This window comes from Notechis scutatus, chromosome 4, assembly GCF_049901735.1.
Source record: "Notechis scutatus isolate UNSWTSFEM ecotype Mainland chromosome 4, rNotScu1.2, whole genome shotgun sequence".
Classification (NCBI taxonomy): domain Eukaryota; kingdom Metazoa; phylum Chordata; class Lepidosauria; order Squamata; family Elapidae; genus Notechis; species Notechis scutatus.
In genome coordinates this window covers 87,770,282-87,783,010 of record NC_142012.1, presented here as the reverse complement: position 1 = coordinate 87,783,010, position 12,729 = coordinate 87,770,282, and the positions used below count along the sequence as shown (strand labels likewise).

Sequence of the window (12,729 nt, the reverse complement as noted above, 5' to 3'; positions counted from 1 at the left end):
GTGATACTACTATATTTTGAAAGCAGAAAGGTTCGGCAATGCCCACAATGGAGGAATGAGTGGTGAACATGATGGAATTTGCGAAGATGACTACATTATTTGGAGGAACACCACTTTCTACAACTCAAGCTCATCTTCATCAAGTGGCATCTCATGTACTTCAGAGCACACCTTTATGGTAGTAGCCCATCCCTCTGCTATGCCTTCCCAAGGGCTCTTTAAAAACTAATAAATCTCCTAATTCCTAAATAATAATAATAATAATAGTAGTAGTAGTAGTAGTAGTAGTAGTAGTAGTAGTAATAGTAATAGTAACAACTATTGAGAACATCAGGTTGAGAAGGTTCTGGAGAATGAAAAAGTCAAGATCTTGTGGGACTTCAGAAATCAGACTGACAGGCACTAGGCCCACAGCACACCTGACATTGCAATACCTGGTGATGCACAAATTGAAGACACGCAGCAAGAAAAAAATCACAAAGTATTGGGACTTACAAATTGAAGTTGAGCGACTTTGGAAAAAGAAATCGTGTGTTATCCCAATTGTAATCAGAGCCCTTGGACCAATACCTAAAGGGCTAATTTGCTATTTGGAAATTCTGAATTTATCAGATTTTAATACCCTGGTTCTACAAAAAAACCACCCTACTTGGAACATTATATCCTCCGATGCTACCTTAACAGTTCCTAGGTCCTTGGTTAGGACTTGGTTAGGACTTGAGCTGTTGAGCTACCAACCAGCCCCAAAGGCTGGGAATCTCACTAAATATTTAATAATAATACTAATACTAATAACAATCTATTAAGTATAATAATTATTACAGTAGAATTATTGCATTATTGAAAATTCCTTCTATCCAGGACATAGCATATAATATAAGCAATAGATTGAGAGCATCATGGCAATGTTTCAACGAGGTCCCACTCGCCATCTTCAGGCTGGTGCTTTCGGCTTCATGCTTGTGCAACTACATAACTCACTGAATGTTATGCATGTCAAGCAATTATTGTGTTAATGGACCACTTTGGTTTCATATGAGTGGAGCAAAATACAAAGTTTATGCACTCTGGCCAGTTTATGATCAAATGTATTGAATGCACAATGAATGAGTCTTTTTTTATCGTTGATTTATCTTCCTCCTTTCATTATCTGAATTATTTGTACCCATTTAACTCCTACACAATTAGTTAATTCCATTTATTCATTGACTTAACGGTGATTAAATTGGACTGCCTCAGGGTTCTCTCTTTATGTTAGGTGAATTTATAAAGGCTACATAAATGGGAATCAAGTAATGGGGTTCATACTGAGTTATGGTTCCTTTACTTGTAGTTTATTGAATAAATCACCACAGGCTTGGTCCCTGCCACACGCAGTGTCTTAAATGATAGGCTACAGTTCACAAATCTGTGCTCTGGTGCTCTATGTGAACCAGGTCATTATCTCTTGGAACAATTCTTGTATATCTAATAGCGCAGTCAAAAACACGTCAAAGTGGAGAGAGCCTACCTGGAAAATAAGAAATATTAAATTACAGAAGCTTTTGCAACCAAGTGTGAATTACTGAATTCTGAATTACTGAAGAAAATCAAGGACAAGTTCGATTTCTTATTGTCTTAATAATAAATGCCTTGTATATTTATTTTAGTAACTTTAATTGCAATGCATCATTGAAGAGAGTACTTTATTCAATTACATATATGCCACATAAAATACATAATCATTCATATATACATAAAATCAACTCCGAAGAATCCCACCTCCACTCACTGAAAGATCTTGGAAATAGCTGGATTACTTTTAACATGACATGGAAAACTACCTCTCCCATGAAGCTTTGCAGCTGCAGTTTGTCCTTTGTTTCCACCAATAAAAGCAGGCTTATTCATGGGTGTAACTCCAGAGTCTCGGGTGTCATTTGTTCTGTGTATAAAGCCAACTGTAGTTGAGCTTTAGCATCATTGTTACATCTGTGGATTCTCGTGTAAATCTTTTAAATAAACCTTGGCTGTTTTAGGCTCCCTGTTTCTTAGTACTGAGAAAGCAGAGTGTGTAAAAAATGGATGCAATATTCAGCTGCAGACTGGAGGATATGGAAGATTATTATAGCTTGCTGGGATGTGATGAATTATCTACAGTAAGATAATTTTTAAATTTATATATTCTCTTACCACCTTTGTCAATTGGTTGAATTTGAACTGTGTATAAGAAGAGTGTTGACTTTTTTTTCATTTTTCTATAATGTTCTCAAACCTGTACCTATTATAGTAATCTGTTCAGTCTTTTAGCCATCTTCTATAATACGGTTGGAAAAGTTGCTCTTGAATTCTGCATTCTACTACTGAGCAATGACCCTTTTTTGAGGTTGCCACTTACTGGAAATGGAAATACCTGTTTACTTGAATGAATGGCGTAATCTCTTGTAGTGAAAGTATGTGATTTTTGGAGTGGGAGTGTAGTAACCCGTAGTAGCACTTGTGTTGTGTTGCTTGTACTTTGTCCACTATTTATTTTATGATCCTGCAAAACCCTGAAGCTTTAATCAATATTGTTGATGAAAGTGGTTAAGAAGAATGTAATTTTAGTTACTCTAGTAAAAATATTTTTCAGTTGACTTAAACAGCAGCTAGGTGTTATGAAAGATTTTGATTCTTAAAAACATGTGATCTCATCTATGGATTTTGAATTAAGGTTTCTAGATTTCCTGTTATGATAAAGGGGTAGCCAAAAAATTGCTTCTTTTATTGGCTTTTACCTGGTCATTTTTAATTTGCATCAAGAATCAATAATTGATGAGGTACTGATTTGTTTTTTATAAGTATAGAAAAGTATTTCAAATGTTTTCTAAATTCATTTATTTTTCAGGGGAAATATATATAATAGTTGATTTGGCCACAAAGAATGTTAAACTGAAACTGTGTGAATGACCTTACTTTCCACAAATACAGATGCTAATCAAAGATTTAATTTTAGCTAGATTAATTTGCACAGGAGTATAATCAGGTTTTATAAGATAAGAAAATGTGGAAAATTTCTGAAAACAGAATTAATACAATGTACTTTTGTTATTTTCAGTATGACAATTTAAAATTCATATTAAAACTAATCAACTACAGTATAATGAAATATTATAACATGTAATGTATGGGTTCACATTTTTAATATTACATTTAAGTGGTGAACTGCTACTGCATACTTATTTTAGGCAGCACATTTTTTAACTGGGAATTCTAATCTTCATTCAAACCTTTGAGTTAAAATGAAGAGTATGTCCATATTTTACTAGGGAGTGAAGATTTTAGCTCTAGTTTTTAGCATAGAAATAACTCTTTTAGTCCTCAACTTAATGCTCTCTAGTCTGTTGGGAGTGGAGGTTTTGAGAATTGTAAATTCTATTCATGGTTGTTAAGTAAGTCACTACAGTTTTTAAATGAATCACATGGTCATGACTTTGCTTGTTGGAAGCTGGCTGGGAAGATTCAAATGCTGATAACCTGAATTTTGATCAGGGGATTGTGAGGATGCTGCGACTGTCGTAAGTACAAGGACCAATCCTAAGTTACTTTTTTCAGTGCTGTTGTAACGTCGGTCACTATGTGATTGGTTGTAAATTGAGGACTACCTGTAAATAATTTTATAATCTTAAATAAATTTCTGTAGTCACAGAAGTCCATAATTTCACATATATAATGGTATGCTAATATTTTACTTTCTCAGCCCTTCCCTTGCATGTGGTGAGGATGTGAGCGATTCTTAAAAGATGCTCAGAAAAAGAAAAACATTAAAAAGAAGTTGAACTCAACTTTCATGAATTGCTTTGGCTGTTTTTGCATAGGTTGAACAAATTGTTGCAGAGTTTAAAGTTAGAGCTCTTGAATGTCATCCCGACAAGCATCCTGGAAACCCTCAGGCTGGTATGTCTTTCTCTTTTTCTTTCTGTAAACCACCCTGAGGTGAAAGTGGATGCTCTTGGGCAAAGCAAGCATCCTCAGTAGCGCCCAGTGAATCAGAAAGAGGGAATGATATTCAAATGTATAATTTCCTCATCATGCAAATTTGGGTACCCTGTCTAAAATAAAATTAGTCGCCTTGTTGGTCAGCTTTGCAAGTGTTCAAATCTTAGATCCTGCTAGGCTATGACGTAGTCTATTTATTTATCTGATCCCCTTCCTTGAGGTTCTGGGTAGAATATCTAATCATGATGACTAGGGACATGACTGTTTGGATCTGGATTAATGCAAGGCTACCAATATTAGGCAAAGGAGCCCTTTCCCGCTTGCACTTAACCACAGCACAAATGCAGCTTAGTTTTGTGGCTTTCATCTAATCCTGAGGCTGTGACTCCTTAATTATATAATTTGTCCAACCCCAGCCATATGCACCCATTTCTTTGGAGGTGTTGTGGTTTGCTGGCAGCCGGTGCAGACGGCAGCGGAGTCAGACAGTGAGGAAGAAAGGGAAATAGTCAGGGAGTCTGGAGAGGACTTGGACGAGGTCCTGTGTTCGATACAGAGATGGGGCCAGGACCATCTGGGAGTGGGGTGCTGCCTTCGGAGTCTGGCAGCAGCGAGGAAGAGGACCTAGGGGAGCCTGTTCCCAATGCACGTGTGCGCAGAGCTGCGAGAAGGCGAGAGCAGCTGAAGCAGAAGGGGCGATTCAGGAGTAAGGCTGGGAGGTGATTGCCCCTCCCATAAGGGATAAAAGTCAGACCTCAATGACGAACGCTTTGCAGGAAGCAAAGCAGTTCAATTAGATTCCGAGTCCTTCTTCAAGCTCTTTGTACTCTGGTGGTTTTTTCTGATACTTTGGGTGGGTTCTGTTATAATTACTTTGGAGACTTCTGTTTTTGGCAGTATTCCCCAGCACTGACAAGCATGGGCTTATCTTGGGGAACTCTTTATAATTAGTTCTGGCTGGAGATGAAAGTAATTCCCAGTGTTGCATTAAAATAAGTTTTGCTTTTCAAGCAAGTTTGTGTTTCAGTACGTTTGACAAAGCCCGGGTCAGAACAGGAGGGAGGTTAGGGGACTACCGTGGTTAGAAACAGAGCCAACGGAGGCAAGATCAGCAACAGAGAAAGCACATTTCCTATTAGTATAGTTTTCAGTTGACTCAAGGCTGGCTGGAGTGCACTTGAGATACACTGGTGTGATTTTGTTGGCATCACCTAGTGCCTAATTGCTGATATATGCAAAGGAGTTCCTCTTCCTGCCTGTTTATTGACATAAAAGCTTAGGAAGGGGGCTATTTTCAGCAGTGAAACTATTACATGCCTGCTGTCAATTGATCCCAAGTGAATCACACATCTTGAGCCCCCAGGGGAAGTCCACTGCAACACTATAAACAGCCTATCCTTCTCATTAATCTCAATTTCTTTCAAAGCTATTCCTCTCTTTTAAAAAAATAATTGTTTCTCCATTAACACAAATCAATGCCTTGCACAAGATAGTCTCAAAGGTCCTTTTTTTCTTCAAAAAGGCAACTGGACTGTGGATGTGTGGATAAATAAGAGCTAGGGAAAACACTGCATATTAATTAAAATGAGTGCTTCTTCCAAAAAAACAAAACCCATTAAATAATTTACGATTCCTGTGTATATCACAAAATTTGCGTCACTAAAAAGAAAAGCTACCACATTTCTTTTGTCTGCATTGCTTCCTGTACAAGAGCTTTCAGCCTGCAAAATATAAGAAGCAATTTAATTGGAAAAGCAATCTCTACAATGTTTGTATTTGTCAGCCCTTGTTAGCATTTGAATTGCATGTATTTCCAAACAAATATCCATTTTAGTAAACCTGCATAAATGAAGATCGTTGTCGGTGCCACAGAACAGAAAGGTGACTCATAGCTAAAACACATATTTTTTCATAATCTTTAGAGATGCTGTTTCTGTTATCAGGAGGAGGACTAGGAGAGAGAAAATACAAAGAGCTCCCCCCATAATGCAAACCAGCAGATTGGTAATTTGTTACTCGACCTTGGCCTCTTGAAGATGGATGGACTTCAAAGCTGGCTGGGAAATTCTGGGAATTGAAATCCACCCATCTTCAAGAGGTCAAGGTTGAGAAACACCTGTGTAATAGATGTCATTAAAGTACTAGAGGAGGACATCTGGGTCGTCTCCAGGTGGGTGGGGCCGCAGGTTCTCCAGCTAAGCATAGGAGACGACTATTGAATCATATGATGACCCTTTAGCTGTTCCGGTGCTTCTGTGGGAATTAACTTTTTATCTTCTGTAATCTGACACAAACATTGGAGATTTTGTTTTTGGGATGGGTTTTTTTTTTTTTAGCCCTTTGAAATCTTGAAATTCAGCTATTCTGTCTACCCCATTGAGCTTTTGTGGCTTGGATTACAACAAAGTCCAGGCATTGTTTTCTTAAATAATAAATGCATGGAGGGATTTGACATGCAATATGTTGATTATGTGGATGCTGAATTTTGGTCCTCCCCGCACCTACATGCTTTTACCACACAAGCAGGTGAGAAAATCTGAGGTAGTCTTGAAGTCTCTGAAGATTCTCAGTCATCCAGGTCATAGTTGTCTCAAAGGTGCTTCTTCCTTCAAAAGGCACCTGAATCTATCCTCCCATCCCCCCACCATCCAGCCTCAACTGTCAGTACCTATCTATCTATCATTCCATTTCCACTCCCCCATCAGAACTGATGAAGCTTCTTGAATGAGAAACGAAACGTTTTCTTTTTCCTCAAAGAAAAAACAGTTGCCTTTTAAAGAAAAAGCACTTTTGAGACTGAGTTTGTGAATCTGCACTGAGCACTTCCCTTTGTAGCTCCCACCATTCTTAAATAAATCAACCTAAGCTTTCCATTGATCTCTATTCAAACAGGTCTATTATTAGAAGTGGTTACTTCAAAGTGGCTACAAGATGTTAATGGAGAAACCTGTGGTCCACGCTGTCTGTCGGAGAGAGTAAAGGCTCTTGTCACCTTGCTGGGGCAATAAACAATAAATTTCCACTGAAACTGTTTAGTTAAATATGACATAGGGGAGGTTTTGTTTTCTTCTTTACCCCAGGCAGAAAAGTTGTCATGGGTGGATCTTGCCTGGGCAAGAATCTTGCAACATCTTGTTGCAAACTATTTTCCAAAGAGTTCTCTTAGGCCTGGCACTAGGGCTAAGATGCTTCGTATAGTGAGTTTTATTTCATCATAAACATGCAGAAAGTTTTGCTGCAGGCTCAGAAGCCTTGCATTTAAATTAATAGAAAGACGACTGGCAACCTTGCTTTCTGTATGGTACACACACCTTGGTTTTGATACATCCCTTTGCTAAAAATAACCATTAGATAAGAATGTGTATACATGCATAGTCTTCATGGAGGAAATGACTGTTGGCAGCTGCTACTAATGCTGACGTATATTCAGTTCAGAGATTCTGTACCTCTGTATGCTAATTATGAGGGATCACAAAGAACAGTTATTTCCCTGATCTGTTTACTGACTTTCCAGAGAAAACTACCTGGCAATGATAGGAACAGATTGCTGGATTAAAGGCATTATCAAAGGTGGCGTCCAATCTCTCCTCCTTTCCCCTGGTGTTTCTGGGCATTTTAGATAACACAAGAACTTGGCTCCTTCTACAGTTTATTCTGCATTACATTTATATCCCATCTTTCTTTTACACAACTCAAGGCAATGAATATAATACCCCCTTCTGCCTATTTTCTCTACAAGAACACCCCTGTGAGGAAGCTGGGCTGAGAAATAGTAACTGGCCCAAAGTTACCCAGCCTGATTTTGGGACCTAAGAGAGGCCTAGAATTCATAGTCACCTGCTTGTTAGCCCATCACCTGAACCACCACACACCAGACTGAAACTCTTTAAGTGTTATGAAACCAAAAGAGAACGATTTATCTTCTCTGATGGTGCAAAAGAATACCCAGCAAGATTCTAGGCTGGGGTGAGCAATTAATTTTTCCAGTGAGCCACATGAGAAGCTGGGACTGTTGTAGAGGACTGAACCAGTTGGGTTGTGAAGATGTGTAGGCGTGTACGCATGGACACACATATGTAACTTGGGGGGAAAAAGCAGTCATCTTCAAAGTAAAAGTAATCCATGAGGGACAAACAGGGACAATCCAAAGGGTCAGATATGGCCCTGGGGACCAGGTCTGCTCTAGGCTAATGGGCAGGCATGAGGTTAGGACTCCACCTGAATAACAGGGACCTTGGAGGTCTTCTAGTCCAATGCCCTGCTCAAGCAGGATATCCTATACTATACCATTCCAATCTCTTATTGAAAACCTCCAGTGATGGAGCAGCCAATACTTCTGGGTTGAGTGAGTTTTGCTTGGAGCTGAAGGTCCCCTTGAGAATACCCTAGTAGAAGTAACCACTAATGCATCTTCCAAATATTCTTACTCTTCTAAATAATACGCAGAAGGACAAATAATTCTGTTTTAAATTGCAAATATGTCATTGGTGACAGCTTTATAAGCATGAGTTCTTTGCATTTCAGTCAGGACTGAGTATCTGTTGTCTTTTGAAAAAATAATAATTTATTAAACTTGTATCCCGCCTGACTCTGTCTGTTGAAGAGACATTGAAGATTGAGAAAGCAAATTTCATTTTATCTATTTATATTTACTTTATCCCACATTTATTATTTTTATGAATAACGCAAGGCAGTGAATAGTACACATTTCCTCCTCCTATTTTCCCCACAACAACAACCCTGTGAGGTGGGTTGGGCTGAGAGAAAGTGACTGGCCCAAAGAAACCCAACTGGTTTCATACCTAAGGCATTTTGTTGTTGTTATGTGCATGTAGGTGGGCATAATATAATAAGTCAAAAGCAGTATGCCGCTGATCAGAACAGGGATGTCCAACCTTGGCAACTTTTAAGATTTGTGGATTTCAATTCCCAGAATTCTCATGCTGGCTGGGGTATTCTGGGAATTGAAGTCCACAAGTCTTAAAGTTGCCAAGGTTGGACACCCCTGAATGAGACTCTTACAAAAAATGAATCTAACGATATGCTAGAAAAGGTTATGAATGCTGTCCTCCATAAAATGTCCTTTTGTTTCTGTTTATAGTGGAGAATTTTCAGAAGTTGCAACATGCAAAAGAGATTCTTTCTAATGAAGACAGCCGAGCCCGTTATGACTACTGGCGAAGGAGCAAAATTGCTATCCCATTCCAGCAGTGGGAAGCCCTGAGCAACTCAATGAAAACAGTTAGTTTTTCCTTGTGCAGCCACATATCTCGGAGAAATGAACCGTTATATCCATTTGTGGGCGGGAAAGCTAGGTGGCAGCGTTATGGATATTTTTTGTTCTCTACTCTGCGAACTGCACTCGATCCCCTTAGTCTTCCTGGTACAACTTGAGAAGCTGATTATCACGCCTAATATCTTACCTGGCATAGGATCAGGTTATTTGTGGAAACACTTGCTTCCACGGGTATCTGCCTGTCCCATATGCCCAACAAGAAGAACCATGCTCTGTGTCCCCTCCTTGACATAATGTCCTGCCTTCTTGGTGGTGGCCCCTGCCTTTTGGAACTTCTCTCTGACATACAGTTGGCCCTGATCCTGCAGATGTGTTAGAAAGGTGGCCTAGAGCTGTCTTTATCTAGAGACCTTTGGGTCAGGATGATTTTCAATATGAGGAGTTATAGTGTATCTCACTCTGGTCAACATTTTATTTTAAAATGGGTCCATTGACTTTGTGACAAACCTGAGGCAAAACTGTCCTGTGATAGTAAAAATATTTCTTCCCTCTGTGAAAACAAAGAACAACTTTTCCTTAGTTAAGCTCTGTTTGAAAATTGCGACAACCACTATCATTACCATTATCACTACCACTATCTCTACCATGAGGAATTGATTTGGTCAAATAAATAAAATAATTTATTAAGGATTCTCTTGAGCATTTGTTTATAGTTCTTTATCTACAAACATACACAAACGCACAATATCCATTCCTCAAAGTACCACTGGAAATTACCAATATCATCATTACCCAATATCATTATCAATATCATCATTTATTTTAATCATTGACTAACAACAAATACATTCAACACTAAAATAAAGTCATCCTAATGTGTCAATTGTCAAATATACATAAAGCCATCCCAGTGTGTTAATTGTCAAATCTACATACAGTGCTATAAGAATAACTAAAATTTAAGGTGCTGGCAGAGATATGAACAGATACAATACCATTAAGTTAATCTACAATAGTATCCTGAAACTTTTCTGCTCATTCACTGTGTATGAATGTGCTTGTTTTGTGCTAGATCCTTATTTTGGCAACTAAATTATATTTTAAAAATGTTTTTTCTTCTTCTAGTCAATGCATTGGGCTGTCAGAGATAAAAAAGAGCCAATGTTGGATGCCCCTGATTCAAATCGTAATGACAAGGTGGCTGATAATTTTTCACTGAAGACAGAAATCAAGAGGGATGATTTATTCAACGATAGGAAGGAAATGGAGGATTTTCAAATCTTTGATGGGAAACCGATGTCACCAAAAAGCCCAGATTCACCAGGTAAATCTGCACGTTCTACAATGTAGACCACATACAAAATATAATTGTATGCACAGATCCTCTTAACTATAGCGCTATTTCTAGTCTTATAAATAATTCACTTTTCTTTTCATTACATGATTTTCAGATCCAAATTGCTGGCACCTGCGCTTCCGTTGGTCAGGTGACACTCCATCTGAACTTTTGCGGAAATTTAGAAATTATGAAATATGAAGCAGAACATCAAATATGTATGAAGGATGAAACGTGTTGAATGTGGTTTTCATTGTTTCCATATTTTTGCATATGTTTATTATAGAGTGGCTACTGACATGTATATATATTTTATGTTAGGGATGTGCCTACTTTGTGAAATGGTTCAAAAGAGCTGCTTCAGAACATGCTTCAGAATGTATGCAAGGAAACCATGCAGCTGTCCATCTTTTTTTCAGGTGAACTAGAGAAAAGCTCTTTTAAAACTTGCATTTAGAATTGGATTCTTAAAGCAGCAGCGGCATTTTGGATGTATGCCTGAAGGGAAAAAAAGCAGGTTGCTGGAATGACTATCAGAGAGGTGTTTATGCAAAGTTTGAAGCACCACTTTTTGAAATTTGTGTGGCTTCAGAAATATGTATCACTTGTGCAGTTATGTATAGTGTTTTAAATTTTGTAATATTATTTTTATATAAATTATAATGTAAAACATTGTAGTTTCTGAACTAGATTTATTCATTGCATGGATAATATGTTGGTGCATTTAGTTCTGTTTCCAAAAACTGTATCCGTAAGTAAATCTGTTTCCTATAACTGTGGAAACATTAAGAAACTTATCTGCAGTCACTTGTAACATTCTTTATTTCTAACTTCTATTTCCAGCTATGGAAATGAATTCACAGATTGTAGCCGTTCAGCTGTGTCATTCCCATCTCCTAAAAGCCTACTTATAATGTCTTCTTCTTTTTCTTGCTATATCCTGTTGCTTGCGAAACCTTCCAAATTATATTGGTAATACTATCTCCATTTCCACCTTTTCTAAGAAACATTTCATCTAATTCTTTACATCCTTCACCCCAGCAAAATTGTATATTTTGCTATTCTTAATATTCAGGGTCAAAATACACACCATGTTAGAGTTACATATATTTTTACTACACGTAAAAATAGCTACAAACTTGAGGTTCTCCAGTGCTAATCAGGGCTTTGCCACATTGACTATAGTATACAGAATAATAAGGTTGGAAAGGAGGTTTTGTAATCCATCTCCTGCTGAAGCAGTACTTCCTATCCATTTTAGACAAATGGCTCTTCAATCTCTTCTTAAAAACTTCCAGTGATAGAGCACCCACAACTTCTGAAAATGGAAATGAATGGAATGAAATGAAAATGGACAAAGAGGCTAATGAATCTCCTGCTCCTCATGGTGATTTTAATAAAAAGAGAATTAATGCTGAAAGCTTTGCTGTTGAACATATTTTTGTGTAATGTGACATTTTCCTTTCTTCTGTCCCTTGGTTCTCTCAGTGCCAACATTTAGTAAATAATTTATGAATGTGACTTGCCTTTAAAAAAATAATGATACCTTGTAAATATTATGTATTTGGATGTCACTAAATAAATATCATATAAAAAAAAGTATATCCTACTTCAGAAACTGAAGAATTATTAATGTTGTACAGAATCAACTCTGAGTTTTAGGTGAAGTTTATATAAGTTTCAGTTGAATGCACTTTATTCTTCCATGGATGTTCATGTTGTATATTGTTCAGTCTCCAATAAACTGGTTGTTGAAATTATTGAGGCAGCAAGGTGGACATCTTATCAGTTTAGAACCATGACATGGGGAAAGAAGAAGCTACACTTTTTGCGAAATGCAAATGTCAGGGTTTTGAAGGGGTAATAGAAGATCTTCTTTTAAGTGAGGAAAAGAATATCATTACTTGCTGAGGAGACTGAATCAACTTTGTGACTCTTGCAATCACTGGCAATCGCCCAGGGGTGAAATTCAACCACCTCAGCCCACCTCAGAAGAGGTGGTAGGGACGATTTGAATCGTTAAAAATTCACCCCTGGTTGCTATTACTATTATACCAAGTATACCAAGCCAGCCCACAGCCATGCCCATACAGCAGGTAGGGGAAAGGTTTGAATTTAACCCCTGCAATCACCCTGAACACATCACTGTAGGCCTGTGTCATTCCTGTGGATGGTGCTTGTCCTACAAGTTCTCAAATGG

General features: G+C 37.9%; 1 protein-coding gene across 1 annotated transcript; it reads left to right on the top strand.

The window, feature by feature from the left end:
- Positions 1–1,910: 1,910 nt before the first annotated feature.
- DNAJC12 (DnaJ heat shock protein family (Hsp40) member C12) lies at positions 1,911–12,131 on the top strand. Its single transcript, XM_026672791.2, has 5 exons — positions 1,911–2,138; positions 3,837–3,915; positions 9,059–9,198; positions 10,319–10,517; positions 10,645–12,131. Exons 1-5 carry the CDS (start codon positions 2,061–2,063, stop codon positions 10,728–10,730), a joined length of 582 nt encoding a protein of 193 aa, XP_026528576.1. The 5' UTR covers positions 1,911–2,060; the 3' UTR covers positions 10,731–12,131.
- Positions 12,132–12,729: the final 598 nt, after the last annotated feature.